Here is a 23,907-nt window from a genome sequence, read left to right as displayed (position 1 = left end):
GCGTACCTGTGTGAGTATGGTACCAGGACAGAGTCAGGGGAGCCTGGCTTCTTTTCGCCACGCCAGTGGCTACTGATCAAGGATGCATGCACTGTCCTGTCACTATTTGAGGAGACCATAAGGATGGTGAGCAGCGACAATGCATGCATCAGTGACACTGTCCCTCTAGATTTCCTGTTGGACCACATGCTTCGTGGAATCATAAGGCCCGTACACACGGTCGGACTTTTTGACAACAAACATGCAAATTAGCTGTTTTGGAGCAACATCCGACTGTGTGTACGCTCCATCGGACAAACTTTTTCTGTTTTCATCTGACTTTTGTTGGCTGTGCGAACGGACAAACTTTCTGGCAACAAAAGTCCGATGGAGCAAAGTCCTACCGTGTGTACGCAAAAGCATCGGACTTTTGTACAAGGTACAAACACGCATGCTCAGAACCATTGCAAACGATCAGACTACAATACAGAAGTTGACCAAAGGTGGCGCTGGAGTCATTGAACGTCCTCTTTTGAAGCGGCGTCAGTACGTTGTGACGTCATTACGTTCGTGTTTGTTGTCAAAAAGTCCGACCGTGTGTATGCAATACAAACTTGTGGACAACACACTTTGTACAAAAGTCCACGGAAAAGTTTGTACAAGTCCGACCGTGTGTATGGGGCTTTAGACAGGGCACTTGAGGCAGAACAGCGGGAGGAATAGGAGGATTTACTTACTTTTCAAGGCCCACTTTATCCATATAGCATTCCTGCAGGCCCGTTCTTGCGTCCAACAAGAGTATCTGTGAGGAGTTACAGTGTTGTGGCACCACCACCCAAGGCCCATATTTTCTGCCCCTGTTTAATAGGGGCATATGATTACAATTTTTGATATACTATTTCAATGCAGAGCCCGTTCCTGTGCCCAACAAGAGTAACTGTGAAGGCTTACAGTGTTGTGGCACCACCACCACTGCCCAATTTTTCTGCCCCTATTTAACAGGGGCATGTAATTACAATTCTTAATATAATATTTCACAGCAGGTCTCGTTCCTGCGCCCAAGAAGAGTAAATGCGAGGGCTTAGTATTCTGGTACCACCAACACCTACGGGACAATTTTCTGCAGAGTATATAGGGCAGGCTGTATAGTATACACCATCTCCATAGAGAATAATGGATTTTTTTCCCCTCCAGCGTTTTGTAGCTTCAGGCTACAAAATGCTCAGGTGTGAACGGGGCCTTAAAGTGGTGTTCCACCCAAAAATGGAACTTCCGCTTTAAGGGAGGTGACCCCCTGACATGCCACATTTGGCATGTCACTTTTTTGGGGGGGGGGGGCGGTACCTGTGGGGTTCTAGTTCCCACTTCCCCCCGGCGCACCGCAGCCCCGGAAGGGAGATCACCTCTCCCCCTTCCCTCTCGGCAATCATTTCACAGGTCCCAGATGATTGCATGGCCAGCCACAGTGCGTGCAGTGGGTGCCCAGTGTGAAGTCACAGCCGGGCGCCCACAGTTACAATGCTGGCGCTGCAGAGAGGAGAGGGAGATAAGCAGGGCTTCGTTCCCCTGCATCGCTGGACTGTGGGACAGGTAAGTGTCCGATTATTAAGTCAGCAGCTGCACAATTTGTAGCTGCTGACGTTTATTTTTTTTTATTAGCAGAAATCCGCTTTAAGGTGGTTCTAAAGGCAAAATCCTTCCCGAATCCTACCTGATACTAGCAAGAGGTACCTAATAAAGTGTCTGGTGAGGGTATACCCTTCCAACCTACCTAGGAGGATACTACAATTATTATCATTCCCTTTTGTGTTCTGTTTATCTTCTTCATGATCTACATCCTTAGTTTTCTTGTAGTTGAATTATAAACGTCTTCAGGCAAGAACAGGGATTAGTCCTCCTCATTATGTCATATAATAGATAACCCTGGAGTCTAAGTCCATGATAAATTTTCAAGTGTACAGGTAGTCTTCTTCTGGGTGTTTTATGAGAGGGTAGGCCTGTGTGGTAGGCCTGTGTGAGTTCCCCTCATTCCTTATTACACAGACTCTGGGGCCTCCTCAGCCTCTTGGATTACCACACCAGTCACCTTGGATTACCACCAGACTCCTCGTACAGGCCCCACATATCCCTCCGCTCTGACTCATTATAGCTTCCTCCTGCCTGTAGGGCGCCTCCTGACTACAACTCCCAGCGTACACCGCGAGCGCACAAATGTGGGTGGCGCAGGTCGTCAGCTGTCACCCGTGGGAACTACAACACCCGGCATCCTGTGCGGCCCATCCGCCTGACCCTCGACCTGACGCGTGCGGTGCGCTCCCGCCTCCTGAGCTCTCCTCGCGCTGTGTGTGTCCGCCGCGCGCTCCAGCCAGCAATTCCCGTGCAGAGGGGAGACCGCCGAACGCCGACATGTCGGGTGACGATGAGCAGCAAGAGCAAACCATCGCCGAGGACCTGGTGGTCACCAAATACAAGATGGGGGGCGACATTGCCAACAGTGAGTGTCCGGAGGTAGGGGGGGGGGAGGTGGCGGTGTGGCCGGCATGGTGGGGGTGACGGAGGGGACCCGGCCGGAGGTGTGTTCTCTCCGCCGGCGGTGGCCCGCTCTCCGTGCTGTGGGGGGTTGGGGAGGATGAGAGCGGAGCGCACGTGTCCCGCCTGCCATGTGCCTCCCCGGCATCCGTACATCCGCGGGCACCCACGTGTCTGCCGGGAGCCCGCCTGATGGCCTCCATGTCACCGGCCTGTCTGTCCTAGTACAATGGGGACTGGCTCCTCTGCTGCTCCCCATCACTTCATGGGGGATAGTCAAGTCTACATTAAAGTTTCCCCCCCTTTTAATATGGAAGGATTAGTGCCCCTGTCAGGTTTTTACTACTGTATAGTGCAATCCTTGTATAACTGTAATCTGCCCATAGATGAGGTGAAATCCAGACATCTGTGGCTGTTCCCACTCCACAGAAGTTCATGGAATGGACTGATCGCTCTCCAACAGACTTGGACGATTGTACGTTGATCAGCACTGCAGGCAGTCATTGGCGGCACTGATCAGTGTAGTCCCCATTGTCGGTAGAGGATGCGGAAGGGTTCCTCTATTGTGTGGATGGGGGAACGCTCAGATTTATTTAGATCAGACCTGGTTAAAGGGGTTGTAAAGGTTTGTGTTTTTTTTATTTTTATTTTATTTTTTACCTTCATGCTTCCTATGCGTTAAAGCGGGAGTAAACCCACTGACTTTTTTTTCAGACCTGCGAGGGATAGGTCGGTGCATACTAGCTCATTATGAAATACTTACCTTAGAATGAGGCCTGACATCTCACCCAATGTCTTTTGGGTATCACGGCTACGGCGCTGTGAGTGGCCAGAGCTGCACTATCGTCACTCCCGCGCATGCGTGAAGGAGATCTTTCTGGCAGGGTCCGGCATCTGCTGGCTTTTAGCCGAGAATCCTGCATGCACCGCTGCAGTCAGCGGCTCATTGCGAGGGGAATATCTCTAAAACCATACAGGAGATATTTTTTTTACCTACAGGTAAGCCTGTAGGTAAAAGTTAGACTATACAACCGCTTTAAGGTGAAAAAAACACCTGTCAGTGCCCCCCACCTAACCCCTCTAACTTGTCCCACGGGTATGCGCCGTCTCTTTGCTAGGGGATTCTGGGCTGTTGATTGGATAGATTGATCGCAATGCAGACATTGGCTTCCGCTGCTGTCAATCAAATTCAATGACGGGACCGAGTCCTGCATTCGGCGTCTATTGAAACCGAATGCTGGACTCAAGAGCGCGCCCACAAGGTAGTGGGTGGTGTCGACATGCATGCTGCCTTGGCTCCAGACACTCCAATTAATGCTAGTGATGTTTTTGGGGGGGGGGGGAATCGCACACAGGGCTTTTTGTTTAACACGCTCTTTACCCTGGTGTAAAGGGTAGCCAGCAGTGCCAGTCATAACTTTTCAGTGCCCACCTGCAACCACAATGCACCATTGTAGCCTTCTGAAGAAACACTCCCTTTCCAACACACAATGCGGTGCCCAGTGCCTAGGTGATCTAACACTAGGTCCTAGTACTGTAATAATGAGGGAGGTTGTCAGGCAATCGTAATATTGATATAGGATCTGCAGGGGTTGCTAGTAGGGTTGCACCAATACTAGTATCGGTGCTGATATCAGTATTCGTGCAAATCCACCAATCCCTAAAACCGATACTTTCAGGCTCGGTTCTTTGAGTGGTCAGTGGGTCTCCCCAGTGTTGAAGAAGTCCGGTAATTGAAGCTGTCAAAAAAATAAATAAAAGCAGTCGGCAATGTTTATTAACAACATTGTTCAACCCTGAAACACTAAAATAAAAAGAAACCTTGTTTCTTTTTGTATATTTCGGCTTCTTCATCTGCAGATCAAAGGGATGAACGAAATGTTCCTCTGTTTAACCCTTAATTTACTCTAATCAGCCTTAACTCCCTATTCTCCTCTGTTTAATCATTATTTTCCTGATTTTTCTTTCTTCACGTCTATTTTATAAAAGATAATTTACTTTTTTTGTTTGCTTTGTTAGTGAATATTTTTACACATATAGTGACATATTTACCCGTTTCACATTGAAAATAGCGCTAAATTAAAAAAAGAAAAAATCAAATCATTTCATTTATAAATAACTTCAATGCTTTGTACCATTGCTGACATCTGAAGTTAAAACAAAACCGTTGCTCTAGGTATCGGTAATTGGTATCAGCGAGTACTAAAAAAAGTGTATCAGTGTTTGTACTCATTGTGAAAAGAAAAAAAAAATGGTAGCAGTGCATCCCTAGTTGCTAGTAAAGGATTGATGTGGCAGGTAGGCACTACCAGGAGATGTAGCACCATGGAGTCCTTTGTTTGCCATTTCTGTGCTGAAAATAGTTCACACATTTTTTTTATTCAGTCCAGAAATAAATTTTTAAAAACTTTCTGCATTAGCAGGTAGCTGACAAAGTTGTCTGCAAGTAGATGCCTCTTGTTGCCAATATGTTAATGAGTCACTCCTGTAGCCAGTTAGAAATAATGTGCTCTTGAATTTTTGGGGGGTATTTCATGCACAACTGTGGTTGAGTGTTCAGCTCTAGTAACGTGTAATCCAGTTCTTTGTGGAAGCGCATAATGACTGCTTGGTAAGCAGAGTGTATAGAGAACATGCTGCAGCTATACGTTCTGGAAGCTGCCTTTGGCATTACACACCTTTTTGGAGCACAGTTTTACAATCCATTGGCAGGGTATCCCACTGAGATTACAATTTGTGTGTGTTCTTTATTTTTTTTTATTTTTCAAACGTGATGGAAACTTCTTAGTTTAAAGAAGTGGCCACAACCAAAGGTGGAGCTGGAACATGGAGCTATGCAAAGATGTGCATTGTCTATCTGGACACCATTGCCAAAACTTTTAAAATCAGGTTCCCAGTCAGTTTTAGTCTTAAAATATTTTGCTTATCTGCAGATTTTTCTCTCTTTAGAAAGGTACAAACTGTTTCCTTTTTTTCTATGGTGGTGTCAAAGTCACTGTAACATGTCATTCATGTTTCCTGTTAGCAGGTAAAAGGGCACAATTTTTATTACTTGAGCTGAAGTCCTTCATTGACAGCTTATCTGTAACATAATGCTAGTTGTGTGGCTAATGCTTTTTTAGGTAACCAATAGTAATCTAAGTGCAGCATGACCACCTAGGGATTAATTGTTTTTTATTTTTTGGCCCTCATTCGTACTGGCACTCCTGCAATTTAGCTTTTCTAAAGGCAGGATAAGTTGTCTGGGAAGTACAAATAATTGTATGCTTCCCAGATGACTTTTTGCTGATGTTCCTGCTTTAAAGCTGGTTTGGCAGGGTTCACACATGTTTAGCAGAATTTGTTATTGGATTCCGGATGCACAGAATTCTATTTTCTCTAATTGCAATTGAACTGAATGCACCTAAACTCAGTTAAATCCTAATATTTGCATGACACCATTGAAAAATCATTATATGCATTTAGGAATGTCCTGTAAACAGGTTTTAACACCACCAGTGTGATCCCTTAGACCAGTGGTCTCCAAACTGTGGTCCTTTACTTGCCCTTCTCTCTGGCCTTTGGCGTGCTATTCCCCTGACTGGCACCAATAATGGGGTACTATTTCTCTGATCCGAACATTGGCAGGACATTTTGTACTCCCAGTGGCCACACTCCAGCCCTCCTAAAGTATGAAGAACAGTAAATTTGGCTCTTTGTTTAGAAAATTTTGAGACCCCCCTTGGTTGTATTTTATTCCTGTCTGAGCAGTGTAAGACTATACACATATGCATGCGCCTACTCGTGAAAATGTCTATTGTAATGCGCGTTGCATATTATAGCACGCGCTGGCGTGACCTCTGTAACACCAAACCGATGACCTATAGGGGACTTTTGAAGTGTTGCCTATTAAACTTCAGTACCTTTTTATATATATATATTTTTTTATCTCACGGGTGGGCACAAATTTTAAGTTTGACATGTTCTGTATCTCTCTCTTTTCTCGGCACAGCCTTGTCTTTTATATTTTACCAAAGATTTGGGTAGTTTATTGCGCTTGGTTTTTCACTGAAATTTTACGTTTCCCAAACCTTTGCGGTAATATCGTGTGGCATAAAAAATTGATCTACCACTAATTTATTCTCTAGGGCAGTGATGGTGAACGTTGGCACCCCAGTTGTTTTGGAACTACATTTCCCATGATGCTTATGCACTCTGCAGTGTAGTTGAGCATCATGGGAAATGTAGTTTCAAAACATCTGGAGTGCCAAGGTTCGCCATCACTGCTCTAGGGTGTCTGCTTTCAGAAAATGTGTTTGGGGGTTTTATGTAATCTTCAGACCTAAAATTCTTTTTTTTTTTTTAATGTGCAAAAACTGCTCTGGCAGCAAAAGGGTTAATGCCCATCCCCTGGATGAGGGTAAAAAAACCCTATGCGGCGGACCCCTTACATGTTTTGCAGGGAGTCGACCCCTTAACTCTAGGGGTCAGCGGAAGAGGCTGTAATACTTGACGCACCCCTTGCTCCTCTCTGTGGGCTGCCCCAGAGTGTCATCAAGTACAATTCAGGGCTATTGGTCCTGCATTGTATGTGAGGGAGGAAATGTGCCTGGGAATGCTTTAGAGAAGAGGCTGCAGAGGACCAGTTGTGCAAGATAGAGGGCGGAGTAAGGTACATCATTTAAAATTCCTTTAGTCACCTTTTTGCATGAGTGTTTTGCCACACTGCACATCCCAGCAGCAGGAATCTAATTCAGGGATATGCAATTAGCAGACCTCCAGCTGTTGCAAAACTACAAGTCCCATCATGCCTCTGGCTGTCAATCTTGCCAAGCCTCATGGGAATTTTAGTTCTGCAACAGCTGGAGGTCTGCTAATTGCATGTCCCTGTTCTAATTCCTGCTTTGGGGCCGGCAGCTGCGTGCAGATAGTGGCTGCCAAGCCCATGAATGACGGGCTGTCAGTGGTCACAGCTGCTTGCACAGCCAGCCGTTGCCGACCTGTTCCTGACAGCCTGTCACTGCAGTGGTATGGGCTTGGTCTCAATTGAGAGCTCTAAGTGCCGGGTTCACACTTGGCGATGCAGTACCCTGCGGCTCCACTGCGGGTTCCTGTATCACACCAGACTCGCAAGGCAGTTCACAATGTTAATTACACCCCAATCAATACAATGTTAAGGACACCCCGCATTTCAGCTCTCATATCGTACTGCCAACTGACAGTTTGGACAGGAATTAGATTTCATGGGTTGAACACCCATGCGATCTGATTCTGGTGCGGACCAAAAATCTGGTCCTGTGTGAGTTTGGTCCAAATACAATGTGAATTCTGACATACTATCTGGCTGAAATCGCATTACACGGACATCGCATGTGATTTGCACTGCTATGCAAATCGCATGCAATCTTGCACCACGCACTGGTATGAACTGGCATTGAGTGTCATTTGTCTGCTACTTCATTCATCTATCAGCATGCATCAATGCTGACACGTTTACAAGACACAGAGAAAAAAAGGTGACAGGAGAGGGACCTGTGTGAGCCGTTTACAACCACTTTAATCTTTTTGTATACTTGAGTCCCCTGTCCTGCTCTATACAATATACATTCTTTTCTTGTCAAACCTTTTGTACATGAGCTTTGTTTTTGACCTCTGCTCAGTTAACCACTTGCCGACCGCCTCACGCCGATGTACGTCATCAGAATGGCACGGGCAGGCATAAGCACGTACATGTACGTGCTTTGCCTCCCGCGGGTCGGGGGCCCGATCGGGCCCCCGCCCGGTGCCTGCGGCGGTCGGTTTTCGTTCGGGAGCGATCCCGGACGAGGGGACGGCCATTCATTCATGGCCACCCCCTCGCGATCGCTCCCGACGAATGGAAATCCCCGGTGACATCACTTCCTCTCCTGTAATGTAAACACAGGAGAGGAAGTGATGTATTCTCTCCTCCGTGTCGGTATTTTTCGTTCCGACACGGAGGAGAGCGGATCAGTGAGTTGCACCAACACATCCCACACACAGTAGAACATGCCAGGCACACTCACACCCCCCCTTTACCCCCCGATCACCCCCCCAATTACCCCTGCCCCCCAGTCACAGTGACACCAATGTCATTTTTTTTTTTTTTTTTTTTTTTTTGCATTGGTGTCATTTGTGACTGTAATAACTGTTAGGGCAGTTAGGGTTAGCCCCCTTTAGTTCTAATGTACCCCCCTAACCCCCCCAATAAAGGTTTAACCCCGTGATCACCCCCCGTCGCCAGTGTCACTAAGGCTGGGTTCACATTGCAGCGGTTTATGAGAACGAATGTGATTCGCACCGCACTGCAGTGCAAATCACATCCGATCTCTGTGCGATTCGAGTTCAGCCATTCGCCGCACCCGCCACACCCGCCGCACCCGCCGCAAATTCGCACGGGACCCTTTTTTTGGCCCGCAGCAGAATCGGATCGCATGGGTGTTCACACCATGCGATCCGAGTTTGCAGATCGCACTGCGATATGCGAACTGATCTGGGGGTGTCAGTAACATTTCACTGACACTCCCAGCAGTTCGCATAGGGCAGTGTGAACTGCCGCCGGGAGGCATGCGATGCGGGAACCCGCCGCGGATTCGCGGCGTTTCCGCATCGCTCCAGTGTGAACCCAGCCTAATAAGCGATCATTTTTCTGATCGCCGTATTAGTGTCACAGGTGACGCTAGTTAGGCAGGTAGGTATTTAGGTTCGCCGCAGCTTTTTATAGCGCTAGGGACCCCCATATACTACCGCATAAAGCCCCCTGATTGCCCCCTAGTTAACCCTTTCACCAGTGATCACCATATAACTGTTACAGGTGACGCTGGTTGGTTAGTTATTTTTTTATAGTTTCAGGGCACCCGCCATTTATTACCTAATAAAGGTTTAACCCCCTGATCACCCGGCAGGTGTCATTTGTGACTAATAACTGTTAGGGCAGTTAGGGTTAGCCCCCTTTAGTTCTAAGGTACCCCCCTAACCCCCCCAATAAAGGTTTAACCCCGTGATCACCCCCCGTCGCCAGTGTCACTAAGGCTGGGTTCACATTGCAGCGGTTTATGAGAACGGATGTGATTCGCACCGCACTGCAGTGCAAATCACATCCGATCTCTGTGCGATTCGAGTTCAGCTATACAGATAGTATGGCTGAATTCGTGTCGCACCCGCCGCACCCGCCGCAAACTCGCACGGGACCCTTTTTTTGGTCCGCAGCAGAATCGGATCGCATGGGTGTTCACACCATGCGATCCAAGTTTGCAGATCGCACTGCGATATGCGAACTGATCTGGGGGTGTCATTAACATTTCACTGACACTCCCAGCAGTTCGCATAGGGCAGTGTGAACTGCCGCCGGGAGGCATGCGATGCGGGAACCCGCCGCGCATTCGTGGCGTTCCCGCATCGCTCCAGTGTGAACCCAGCCTAATAAGCGATCGTTTTTCTGATCGCTGTATTAGTGTCACAGGTGACGCTAGTTAGGCAGGTAGGTATTTAGGTTCGCCGCAGCTTTTTATAGCGCCAGGGACCCCCATATACTACCGCATAAAGCCCCCTGATTGCCCCCTAGTTAACCCTTTCACCAGTGATCACCATATAACTGTTACAGGTGACGCTGGTTGGTTAGTTATTTTTTTATAGTTTCAGGGCACCCGCCATTTATTACCTAGTCTCACTAGTGTACCCCTAAATTTAGGGGTGTCTACTTTCTAAAATGGGGTCATTTGGGGGGGGGGGTTTGTGCCATCTTGGCATTTTATGGCCTTCAAAACTGTAACGCCCTTAGAAAGCCTGAAGGCGGTGCTTGGTTTTTGGGGCCCCGTACGCGGCTAGGCTCCCAAAAAGTCCCACATATGTGGTATCCCCGTACTCAGGAGAAGCAGCAGAATTTATTTTGGGGTGTCATTTCACATATGCCCATGGCATGCGTGAGCAATATATCATTTAGTGACAACTTTGTGAAAAAAAAAAAAAGTTTGTAATTTTCCCGCAACTTGTGGCAAAATATAAAATATTCCATGGACTCAACATGCCTCTCAGCAAATAGCTTGGGGTGTCTACTTTCTAAAATGGGGTCATTTGTGGGGGTTTTGTGCCATCTTGGCATTTTATGGCCTTCAAAACTGTAATAGGTAGTGAGAAGTGAACTCAAAAAATTACGCCCTTAGAAAGCCTGAAGGCGGTGCTTGGTTTTCGGGGCCCCGTACGCGGCTAGGCTCCCAAAAAGTCCCACATATGTGGTATCCCCGTACTCAGGAGAAGCAGCAGAATTTATTTTGGGGTGTCATTTCACATATGCCCATGGCATGCATGAGCAATATATCATTTAGTGACAACTTTGTGAAAAAAAAAAAAAAAAAAAAAAAGTTTGTAATTTTCCCGCAACTTGTGGCAAAATATAAAATATTCCATGGACTCAACATGCCTCTCAGCAAATAGCTTGGGGTGTCTACTTTCTAAAATGGGGTCATTTGTGGGGGTTTTGTGCCATCTTGGCATTTTATGGCCTTCAAAACTGTAATAGGTAGTGAGGCGTGAAATCAAAAATTTACGCCCTTAGAAAGCCTGAAGGCGGTGCTTGGTTTTCGGGGCCCTGTACGCGGCTAGGCTCCCAAAAAGTCCCACATATGTGGTATCCCCGTACTCAGGAGAAGCAGCAGAATTTATTTTGGGGTGTCATTTCACATACGCCCATAGCATGTGTGAGCAATATATCATTTAGTGACAACTTTGTGTAAAAAAAAAAAAAAATTTTTTTTTTTGTCATTATTCAATCGCTTGAGGCAAAAAAATAAAATATTCAATGGGCTCAACATGCCTCTTATCAATTTCCTTAGGGGGTCTACTTTCCAAAATGGGGTCATTTGGGGGGGTTTTGTACTGCCCTGTCATTTTAGCACCTCAAGAAATGAGATAGACAGTCGTAAACTAAAAGCTGCGTAAATTCCAGAAAACGTACCTTAGTTTGTAGATGTGACAACTTTTGCGCAAACCAATAAATATACAATTATTGACTTTTTTTTTACCAAAGACATGTGGCTGAATACATTTTGGCCTAAATGTATGACTAAAATTGAGTTTATTGGATTTTTCTAATAACAAAAAGTAGAAAATATCATTTTTTTTCAAAATTTGCGGTCTTTTTACGTTTATATCGCAAAAAATAAAAATCGCAGAGGCAATCAAATACCATCAAAAGAAAGCTCTATTTGTGGGAAGAAAAGGACGCAAATTTTGTTTGGGTACAACATTGCATGACCGCGCAATTACCAGTTAAAGCAGCGCAGTGCCAAAGTGTAAAAAGACCTCTGGTCATTTACCAGCAAAATGGTCCGGTCTGAAAGTGGTTAAACATGTCTGAATACGTAGTCAAAGGCCAACAAAACTTTCAAGTGTTGGTTAGACTTCTATGATAAACCACCACACCCAGTTATCAAGCACTCACACCAACAGTTCTACCCTCTGCTGTTAATTGTAGAAATGACTGTCGCATCCACCATCACATTGTAAAATTGTACCAGCAGTAACTTACTTGTGCACCAAACAGAAATCCCTTTTAGGTCCCATTCACACTGGCTGTATGCGGAATTTGCTTGCTCAATGGGGGATATCTCCATTGAGCAGGCAGATGACAGGTCAGCTCTGCTATGCAGAGCAGACACAAATATATAGTCCTGCTTTCCTCTGTTGGGCAAATCTGATGGAAACCGGCAGACGGATGGAAAATAGGACCACCATCTGTCTGTTTTTGGTGGACAGGATTGGATGAAGGCGGGTATCAATGGACAATGTGCTGCTCCATAGAGGACAAATGCAGGGTCAGATCAGGAAAACTGACAGGCAGACCTGATTGGACAGCCTGTGTGAAAGGGTCCTTGGTGTATGGGGTGTTTTTTTTTGTTTTGTTTTTTTGTTTTTTTATAGCAGTTGGCTATATATTTTAGTTTATGGTTTGCTGGAAGCGTACCCATTAAAGTGGTTGTAAACCCTCCCCCACAACTTTGTCCCATGTAAATCAGCATAAAAACCCTAATGAACACTGCTTGTAGATATGTCCTTACTTAATATTGTAATCCTTTTTGTTCTTTAGAATTTCACTGAGCATGCCCAGATCTCCCCGATTTACGGCACACTCTATGTGCTTATCTGTTATCAGGATTTCCTACGGCACGCCACTGAAATCCCAGGAGGCTGCAGAATCACTCGGCTTCCTCCTTCACACCATCTGACCTCACATACAGTGTAAAGCATTGCATGGGACAGAAATGACTGCAGTCTTATCAGTTGAAGCTGATAGGACTCACACGGGCAAACACTAGATAATCGGCACAAGTAAATACCGTATATACTCGAGTATAAGCCGAGATTTTCAGCCTCTTTTTTGAGGCTGAAAGTGCCCCCCTCGGCTTATACTCGAGTCATCGCCGTCTGACTGCTCGATCAGCGTATCGAGCAGACAGACGGCGGACATACTACAATTCGAAAGCCGCGCCTCCGCCTGTGATAGGCGGAACACTGAATTTCCCAGCAGCCTGTGTTCCGCCTATCACGGACATCGTCTCATCCTCGTCTGTAGTACGAGGATGAGACGATGTCCGTGATAGGCGGAACACAGGCTGCTGGGAAATTCAGTGTTCCGCCTATCACAGGCGAAGGCGGAGGCGCGGCTTTTGAATTTTAGAATGGCCGCCGAGGCGCCGACGAAGAGCGGCGATCCTGGCAAGGCACGGGACGGGACGGAGGCAAGGCACGGGACGGGACGGAGGCAAGGCACGGGACGGGACGGAGGCAAGGCACGGGACGGGACGGAGGCAAGGCACGGGACGGGACGGAGGCAAGGCACGGGACGGGACGGAGGCAAGGCACGGGACGGGACGGAGGCAAGGCACGGGACGGAGGCAAGGAGGCAAGGCTCGGGACGGAGGCTCGGGACACAGGTAGGCTGGACACACACACACACACACACACACACACACACACACACACACACACACGGATGGATGGAGACACACACAGGGATGGATGGATGGATGGAGACACACACACACACACAGGGATGGATGGATGGAGACACACACACACACACAGGGATGGATGGACACACGGACACACAGGGACGGACACACACACAGGGATGGACAGGCATGTCTCACCCTCGGCTTATACACGAGTCAATAAGTTTGCCAGTTTTTTTGGGGGTAAATTGGGGGCCTCGGCTTATATTCGGGTCGGCCTATACTCGAGTATATACGGTACTATGAAAAACGAGTCAGTTATGAACAGGGAAGCAGGGTCGCCATAGAAACGTTGGGTTGAGAAGGAGGCTTGGTTAACAGTACAGGAAGTGCTCAATGTAAGGGCAGAAATACACTCCACTGTGGACTCAGAAAACAATACTTAAGATGGTGCTGCCTAACCCCTGAAAACAAGTTATTTAAAGTTTCTTTAAACCGTAAGTAATATGCAATTTGGGCTGGATTGCAGTGGCTATAGTTTGATAATTACTTATTATAATGGACTAAAAGAAAAGAAGCATCAGAGTGGGAGAATTTACTTCCTCTTTAACTGTACCATATAGTTCATGTAATTGACAAACCATTTTGAGTTCTCAGAAGTGCATCTCCTCCCTAAGGTTGTTTCATCCGTCAAATCTTGGCCACTATGCTGTCCGTATCTAGAACTGTACTGGATAGTTGTGTTATAAATCCTACTTCAGTATTAAAAAAATAAAAAAATAAAAACATAAAGCCCATAAGGAGAAGCTCTGCTTGTCTGCCCCTCCTCCACTGCTGGGATATTACATTTTGACAGCAGGACTCTCCGCTGTCAGAATACCCTGGTCAAGGGCTTCAGCCGATTGGCTCCAGCTGCTAAATTAGACATTGCAAATGTTACTGCAACTAAAATGACAAAATGGTTTTGGAGACTAATTATTTTTTTTGTTTTAAAAAAGTGGTTTTGCTGAATGCTATGCTAGCTTAAAATGGGTAATAAAGTTGTTTGGTTTCAGTCCTATAATGAGGCTTACCTGCAGGTACTGTATATATATCCTAAACATACATAGTTTAAGAGGTTTTTTCCGTCGATGCTGGTGATGTCACTGGCACATGCTTCCTAAAGAAAAGTAAAAGTTGTGATAGATGCAGAATTATTACACATGTGCAACTTTTCTTGCTCTTCCCCTTTATCTTCACTTTGGAAGGGGTGCATGCTTATTGTCTTTGCATCCTGTACCTATAGAGGAGTAGTTGCTTTGAAGAGGAAACTTGTCTGCCCTTCATCAATATGGGAGGCTCATTGGGCCAATGCATTTAAAGTGCTGAAGAGGTAATGAAATGGGATACTGTAGGAGTCAGATGCCAGTATTCTTGACGTGTTGCCTAAGATACAGTTACATGGATCCTTTTCACTTACTCTGTTGCTATCAGAAAAAAAATGAATGTCCTCCATGTTATCAACTTTGGTCTTTCTCTATATGACAGACTTAAGTGGACCTACAGGGAGTTAATTGTATACTGAATATATTGTCCTGAAATTACTGTTTTTGGTAGAATAAAGCTGTGCATGCAATCTCCCACACAAGAGGGCAAAATGCTTAGTGAATGTGCTCGGATCACTATTTCGAGAACAATGCAGTCCTCAAATGACTGTTTGTCAGATAATTAACCTTGTGACTTTTTCTGTTTTTAGGGGTCCTGCGTACACTTGTGGAGGCAGCTACTCCAGAGGCTTCCATCCTAAGCCTCTGTGAAAAGGGAGATGCTATGATAATGGAGGAAACTGGCAAAATTTTCAAAAAGGAAAAAGAAATGAAAAAAGGTACTTAAAAGCTACTTGGATTACAGCACAAACCTGTGCCATTTGTGATGTCACTTGGTCTAGACTCATGGAGTGTTTATTTTATTATTTTTTTCAGGCATTGCTTTTCCAACGAGTATATCTGTTAATAACTGTGTGTGCCACTTCTCCCCTCTGAAGAGTGATCAAGATTATCTTCTGAAGAATGGTGATCTGGTGAAGATGTAAGTGACAGCTTTGTAGAACAATAAGTATAGAGATGTTAATTCAACAAACTGAATATTCCAGACATGTCTAAACATATCCCTTTGTTGCTGTGCTTTTATGTCACGTTTGTACTTGGAAGGATGACGTTTTAAACTTAAAATTTAGTACTGAGTTTAATGCTTTTAGCAATAGTTCCTTATGTCTAATGCAAAATAAATCTTTAGTCTACGTTAATAATCTGGCACTGCTCATCAATGATGGCACGCTAGCAAGACTCAAAGCTTCTCAAAGCGCTGACTTCCTAGCTGGGGTTGGGGTGTGCTGGAAAGTAACTGATATTACCTACAGGCACCTAAAGGTGGCTTGAAGTGTTGAAGTGCCAGTTTATAAAGGTCACTTGAATTACAGGTGCATGCTAACATACCCTTTTGATAATGAACTAGCAGTAAACAGCAACTAGTTATCATGAAATCAATGTAGTAATGGCTAACTTTGTATTTCAGTGATTTGGGTGTCCATGTAGATGGTTTCATTGCTAATGTTGCCCACAGCTTTGTGGTTGGAGCCTCCAAGGTAAGCTTATGTTTTGTTCTCCGGATTATTATTATTATTGGTTGTTATGCAAAAGCTGCTTGCCTTCTGCATTCTGACCACGGGGGGGTCGATTGCTCAGCAATGCCATTCGTAAAACTGTCTTGTATTTATTAATGCATGCAAGATTTTCTGATATTGGGCAGAGTGGAGAGGTGGGACAGACCCCACAATCTCCACCTTGTCTAATTGGAGAACACTTTTTGTATTCATTATTTAGGTTCAAAATCTTCCCTGTCCTCTGCTGTGCACTTACAGTCAAGTGTCTTTTACTTTGATGGAAAGGCCAACAGAATGTAGATCGGCATTCCATTAAAGACTAATTCAGGCCATTAGATGCAAATTTCTTTGTTGCTCGAAAGGAAAATCTCTTGATTCCCCAATCAACACGGTCAGTGATGGGGGATTTCCTCCAAAGCTATTGTATTCTCCCAGCAAGGGTGGGGCGCCATCACTACCTGGAGAACACTGTTTATTTCTAGAAGCTATAGCCACTGGCAGTAGTTGCTTGAAAAAATTCTACATGCTGGTTGTACCCAAGCCGATCAATGGGTTGACTTTTTTTGGTGTAAATAGCCTGCCCGTACATGGTTTGAATCTTGGTCGGTCCCTGTTCTACTGGCCAAGTTTTGAACCATCTATAGTCAGAATAAGTGGTTTAGTGTCCACAAAGGAAAATGGGTAAGATTCGGTAGATTTGACTTTTTTTTTTTATTTTTTTATTTTTTAAATCGCTAGTAAAAAAAGCTTGATTTTAAATCCACTTGCTTTAAATCATAATGTTTAAAGAGCAACTGTCATCTCTGTCCTGCCAGCGGCTCCTCCTCTGACCCGCTGTTGACTCACTGACAGTCCTTACTTTACTGGGACAGCTGATGATGCGGCAGTGACGCAACAAGGTGAGGGCCGTGTTGGCAGCAGGTGAGTGGATGCCCGCTAACAGGTGTTGCCAAATGTAAGGACTTATTCTTGCTGGTAGAATCTTTATTATTTGCAAACAAAAGGTTTCCTATTTAGAATAATAAGCTGTCAGGTTAGTAAAATGGCAAATCAGAACCGATCAATCATACAGTTTGAAGTGTACATAGATTTGCCTCACAATGTGATAAAGGAATATTCCTGAACTTTGATCTCATGGTTACAGGCATACCCCGCTTTAAAGTACACAATGGAACCAGAGCATGTATATAAAATGAAAATGTACTTAAAGTGAAGCAATACATTTTTCACTTCTAGGCTGTAGTGGGGGCACCAGGGGCTGTAGTGGGGGTTTCAGGGGAACAATCTCTTAAATGAGCTCATTTGATGCAAGGGGGGGGGGGGCACTCCAATCCATCCCCCCGGACATCGTGCTGCACACAGAGTACAGTACTATGGAGAGGCTGGATGGAATTCTGTGGCTGACAGGGAAGCCAGAAGAACTGGATGTGATGTTGCATCACCAGAGGTGGGCAGGATACAGGAAGAGCATGCTGGAACAGGACAGGCTATGTGCTCAGAGCTACAGTTCCGTCCTAGTGCCAGTGCATGGCGCGGGAATATTTGTACTTGTGAGGTACTTTACGTACACTCGCGGTTATGTCCGCATTTGCGGAGTGTATGTAAAGTGAGTGTTCGTAAAGCTGGATTCACACCTATGCATTTTTAGTGCATTTTGCGTATTTACACTACAGAACGTATTCCATAGGAAACCATGGTGAATGGACTGTAGTGCAAAATGCAAAAAGCACTAAAAATGCATAGGTGTGAATCCAGCCTAAAGCTGGGTACGCCTGTACTGTGAAATGTATGCATACATGCAGTGCATGTTATCTCAGCTTGGAGTCATTGAATTTACCCAAAAATTTAATATTGCAGCCTCATGCTACAAAAAGCTCCATTTCATGCTGAATAAACTATTACTGTATCTTAAATAGAAGAGCTCGCTCGCTCTCTCGCTCTCGCTCTCTCTCGCTCTCAACATTTCAGCCCAAAAAAAATCTGATTTCAATTTATTTTTGTTCGTTTTGCTTTTAATCTACCCTGGTAAGAGTTAAAAGCTAGTTTGTATTGCGCTGTGTAGGGTACATTTCAGGGAAGTATAATACTATTATAAAAGTGCTCAGAATAAGGGGAGTGGGCTTATTTTATCTGCATTCACAAACCGCAACAGAGGTGTACAAACACTTTCTTATTGTGGTAAAATGTATGTATATGCTTAAAGCGGAGTTCCACCCAAAAGTGAAAATTCTGCTTTAAGCACTCCTCGTCCCCTTACATGCCATTTTTTGCGTTTGGTGTACCTTATTTTTTAGTGCGACTTCCTGTCCCACTTCCTCCCTCTTTTTGGGCCCCCTAGGCGGCGACCCCTCCCTGCCAGCGATCTTCTGAGACACAACACAGGTCCCAGAAGATTGGCTGGCCAATAGCAGAGTGCGACTTGAGAGCGAGGCTCCGGGTGGCCGCATTGCTGGACCGTGGGACAGGTGAGTGTCAAGTCAGCAGCTATTTTTGTAGTTGCTGACATGTAATAAACTAAAACAGGTGAAACTCCGCTTTTAGTAGATCTACAACGCAGCAAAATGAGGTGGCTTAAAATTTCATTTTTCAGGATGGATACTAAATGGGCAAAACCTGCTTCAGATTTAATATTAAAGGTGCATGGAATGTCCTTAACTGAGTCACTGACCTGGAACAAGCATGTATGGGACAACTAAAGATTTTTCTATGTCCATTACTCTAAATGGCTAACAAAAATTTAGACTGACATCCCTGCACCAAAAAATAAAAATTCAACATATCTCCTTATATTGCCTGTTATTTTTTCTGATTATGTTGGCTGATCATTTTCCTGTCCTGTGATTCAGGAGTCTGTGGTGACTGGTCGTAAAGCAGATGTTGTTAAGGCAGCTCACCTTTGTGCAGAAGCTGCTCTCCGCCTGGTGAAGCCAGGAAATCAGGTATAAAATTTTCTTGCTCAGGCATCTTTAACTTTACTATTTTATATATATATATATATATGTGCAAACTAAAAATTTTCCTAAAAGGTAATCAATTCCTTCATTTTTCAATGCAACTGTTTAGTGCTCGATTCTGGCAACTCTCCTTTTAGCTCTTCCCTGTCCATAGATTTCACTTGGAGATGCAGTAAGACCTCTGGAGAATATATGTTTAGTAAAAAAGTTAGAAAACAACAACATGCTTTTGGAATGGGGAAAAACCTTTTGAGTCTAACATTATATAATCCTCAGATTTTTTTCTTTTGGATAGGATCGCCTTTTTTGACAAAAAATATATATTAAATGCACTTTTTACCTGCACAAAAAAAGTGCATTTATTTTGCAGCCTGTAAAGCATTGCACTAGCAATCAGAAGATCACTGGTGTCTCCTTCAGATCTCAGTATATCAGAGTACCCGTACATCCCGTATGGGCAGGCAGATACACTGAGGAAGAAGTCAATGAACTTCCACAGCGCCATGGTAGCTCATTCAGAACCGCAAGCCAACAACCGCAAAGTATGCCAGGGCTTGTAGTTCATTCACGCACAGAGCTGTGTGAATGATGTGGGCAGAGCCCCACGCTGATTTAAAAAAGTTACAGCTAGTATGGGAAACTTCTTCCTGTACTGCTGCCACAGGGATTGAGGGCAACATTCGGGAACATGTTACACCGTTACATGTTCCACCAGCTTTTTTATTTATTTTTTCCCAAAGGTGAACTTATCCTTTGACTCCACTTTCATTGGAAAAAAATCATAGCATATACAATTGCTACATAAGCCATATTGGAATTGAATTACCTTTTTCAATCTGCAGAAGTGTCCTTTTCTTTAAAATCCAAGCAATATGGCAGCCTGGTGGCCCTCTGTACACAGTTTTGCCTTAAAGTGGTTCTAAAGGCAGAAGGGTTTTTTCCTTAATGTTTTCTATGCATTAAGATAAAAAAAAAAAAAACCCTGTGTGTAGCAAGTCTCCCTAATACTTGAGCTCCTGCTGCTGTCAGTCAGTGAGCCAAGGAGGAGGGAGGGGTGCAAGCCGCGGCTATGTGTCTGAATGGTCATACAGAGCAGCGGCTCAGGTGCCCCCATAGCAAGCGTCTTGATGTGCCGGCAAGGGACCCGAGAAGGAGGCTCTGGGCTCATCTGTGCAAAACCACTGCACAGAGCAGGTGACTATAACATGTTTGTTCTTTTTAAAGAGAGAAATACTTTAGTATCACTTAAAGGATTTGCCTAGAAATTTTATTTTCAGTTTGTGGGATCGACTCACTGTTTTTCCAGAAGTCTGCACTAAGACTGACATCCATATTTTAGGCATCCTCTGCAACTAGAGATACACCGAAATTTTGGTGGCTGAAAATGGTGTTATTGGCATTTTGCTGATCAGAGAAAAGGGTACAGACAATGGTGCCGATTTTGTAGTGATTTTACAATGTGTTATGTTGTGTTTCATAGGTTATGTGACTCAAAAACACAACACAGGTGCATTATTGATGCAGTTTTTGGTGTGGCTTATTTTTTTTTTTAACCAAAATGCAGCATGCAGGATTTAACACCACAATGGAAGCACAACAGACCAGTGTAAAGACATGCATTTAATTTAAAGGGATACACTTAATTTCTTGAACTTTTTTTGCGCTAGAGGTGCCAGTAAGGCTACATGCACACGGATGTTTCTGCAGCTTAAAAACGCCTCTCCATGTTGGTCTATGGCCTCATACCCACCATGGCATTTTTGAGCTGTAAATGGCATAGCCGTTTTAAGCTGCAAAAAAACTATGACCAGTGCGTTCCCATCATGCCCCGGGACTGATGTCATAAGGGGTGGGGTCACCAGATGACCCCACCCCATGCCTATATAAGTCTCTGCGCACCGCAGACACAGCATTACAGTGGGAGAGAGCGTTGTGTCAACATCGGAGGAAGACTGGAGGGAAGAAGACAGAAGACCCATTGGCAAAAGAGCGGGTGGAGGAGCCCGGCAGAAGACAGTGGGAGAAGAGGCCGGAGAGCGCAGAGAAGTTGTAAGAGACCCCCGAAGCTGCCTAATTATTATAAAAACCTTTTGTGGCGTGTTTTTTTTTTTTTTTTTTTTTTATACACACCCCCCCATACTAATTTGCATAGTGTCGGGATCTGGGGACCCCCTTATTAAAGGGGGCTCCCATATTCCGATAAGCAGACCCCGACAATCGCCGGGTTGTCTGGAAGAGGCCCTTGTCGTCATCAACATGGGTTGATGTTTATTTTCCCAAGTCATCCTCCAAAGATGGTCACTCGAGAGTGGGAGAGGCGCTGCAATGACCTACAGGAAACACCAGCACAGATTTTAAAAGGCTGCTCACTCAGTTCTTGTGTTTCCTGCACAGAGCTAGGAGAATTCATCCACAGTTCGTTTTTATTTTTTTTGCTGTTATTTGGGCCAGGTGTCTTGGGATACTTCCCACCTGTGTTTGGCAGACTGGTTCTTCTGCGGGAAGCCTTTTATGGGGGAGGAAAAGCCTTTGAAAGAGGTTGGCTTGCCTCTTCCTCCCTGGTCCGGCTCAGTTTTTCTGCCTGCCATTGCAGCACTCAGGTGCCTACCTATCTGCCTTCCCTTGTGATCAAGATGGCTGGCACAGTGAAAGTGACTGCCAAGATGGCCAGGCCGGAAGTTGTGTGCTGCCCATCTTTAGTTCAGTGCTCCTAAAGGGTTAATTGCTTTTAAAGGGATGCTTGCAGACCCTGCATCTTTCCTTAGAATACTTGATGAAAAAATGAATCCCATTCAGATACTGATGCACATTGACAGAATCAAACAGTTTTTTCTTCAGAGCAGAAATGGATAGGAATCTGCAACAGTTCATTAAAATCCTTGCAGTGTACATTGATCACCCAGCAATAATGTGATACAATAACTAACAAACCACGCAGAAAAGGTTTAAGTAATGTTAACTAGAGTGTGTCTACGAAAGTTTCAGTGAGTGAACAAATTACATTTACTATACTGAGGCCATAATGTCACCCATTACACCAACCGAATAGTAATGGTCCAGTCTTTCCAATCGGCACTACTGATGCTGAGTATTCTAAATTAGTGGCCCACAATGCTAGAAAAATAATGGCCCTATCGGGACAGCTCCTGGTATGTGGTAGTATTCATTTCTGTTAGAAGTTAAATTTTACCACGTCTTTACACATTCTTATTTTTGTTCCAGCCTTTTAAATTCATCATTTTTGTCATTTTTCTGCTTCACGAACAGATGAGAAGGGTTTCAGGTTAACAAAGTGAAAAAGAGAGAAAAGCTGGCTCTGCATTACTTATTCACATTTCAATGAGCTGCCCTACCTGCGCAAACATGGAAGTGTGAACCTAGGTTAAACGTTTGGTGTATTCAATTGGGTAGTGCTAATTGAGGCATTGGGATAAGGCTTTTGCTTCCAACCACTGACAAAAGTCCTGTCTAACATATGGACGCTAGTTATTAAAGTGTTGTATGAAAAATGCCAAAAGATTGATGCAACTTTTATTTCTTTTTAGAACACACAAGTAACTGAAGCATGGAACAAGATTGCTCCTTCTTTTAACTGTAATCCAATTGAAGGTATGTAATGCATTTTACACTTTCCTAGGTTACACAGAAAATCGTATAATTCTCCACAAGGCGGATGCTGGTGCTGTGCCCTGCCAGCACATTTGCTTGTTGGTCCATTGACCTTTCTGTGGCACTATTTTTGCCTGGTGCATACATAATACTGTTCTTTGAAATCTAGACAGAGTACTACATATGCACTGTTCAGCTGTAGTTGCATACATCGGGCAAGCACTAAGCTAATGCACATGCACTAAATTTTTACCTGAAAAGAACCCTGAAAACCTAAATGCACCTTCTTTACCAAGGGTTTTTTTTTTTTTTTTTTTTTTTTTTTTTTGGAAAACTATTGTCCTTAAGGGAAGAAATAGAAATCTGTCTATGTCTTTTTGATATGGCTATGTTCTTGCTAAGACATTACTACTAAGGTGTTATTTCTGTGCACGCAAACGCTAATTATCTCCATGTTTTGTGAACTGTTCTATATGCTTTGCTGGAGGACCGACTTTTATAAATAAGACAGATGTCATGCATGCATTTATTTTCAACAATATACTCACATTTCAGTAATTTTTGAACTGCAGAATCTTTGGGGATATGAATCTTATCACCCTCCATATCCCAATCTTCTATTACCTTGGAGAGATTCTAGACCAGCTAGGAGTTTGAAACTGAAGCGGTGACTTAAGCTGGATACACACTATACAACTTTTTTGTTCTTTGATTTCCTTTAGATTTACCAAAACCATGTAGAGCAAGGGCCTGCCTGATTGCATACAAATTGAAACTGTTAAGGTTTGACCTCATATGGTTTTGGTAAATCTAAAGAAAATGATAGTGTATATCCAGCTTAGGCACCATGTGTGCAAGTGTTTAGCCATGCTGCAAATCCCTTCAAGCAAGAGTGCAGAATCTTGTGACTGAGATTGGTAGCTGTGCGCAGATAGCGGCAGCCGCTGAGCCTGTACAGGCTGTCGGCGCCTGCAAGCTATTAAGGCTTTATTTGTACAGCCACCTCTTGGTGCTGCATGCATCTGCAATGTCCGTAGGTAGTCCACTGGCTAGCGAACAGGCACAAATGGCTGCGACCAACAATAGCCCTTCCTTAGACCATACAGGCTCAGCGGCTGCTGCTGTAAACGCACATCTAGAAGGAATTGGTGGCTTCTTGTCGCAGGGATTTGCAGTGTGGCTCAACACCTTTTTTCTTATTGGACCCTTGTGGGGAAATTTGCCATTTGGGCAATGAGCAAAGCTGGAA

The 23,907-nt window shown here is 44.5% G+C and overlaps 1 protein-coding gene across 1 annotated transcript in view; it reads left to right on the top strand.

Annotated features, from left to right (window-relative positions):
• Positions 1-2,256: 2,256 nt before the first annotated feature.
• The window catches only part of PA2G4 (proliferation-associated 2G4), a 45,492-nt gene continuing 23,841 nt past the window's right edge, over positions 2,257-23,907 (top strand). Inside the window, exons 1-6 of the mRNA XM_077483410.1 lie at positions 2,257-2,473; positions 15,190-15,318; positions 15,416-15,521; positions 16,008-16,077; positions 18,942-19,034; positions 22,595-22,658. Of these exons, the coding sequence (XP_077339536.1) occupies positions 2,386-2,473; positions 15,190-15,318; positions 15,416-15,521; positions 16,008-16,077; positions 18,942-19,034; positions 22,595-22,658 (550 nt within the window). The 5' untranslated portion in view covers positions 2,257-2,385. The remainder of the gene's footprint in view (positions 2,474-15,189; positions 15,319-15,415; positions 15,522-16,007; positions 16,078-18,941; positions 19,035-22,594; positions 22,659-23,907) is intronic.

The sequence above is a fragment of the Lithobates pipiens genome, unplaced genomic scaffold (assembly GCF_037356315.1).
Source record: "Lithobates pipiens isolate NorthernLeopardFrog02 unplaced genomic scaffold, aLitPip1_a1.2 Scaffold_16, whole genome shotgun sequence".
Taxonomy (NCBI): Eukaryota; Metazoa; Chordata; class Amphibia; order Anura; family Ranidae; genus Lithobates; species Lithobates pipiens.
This window is presented reverse-complemented; position numbering and strand designations above follow the sequence as displayed.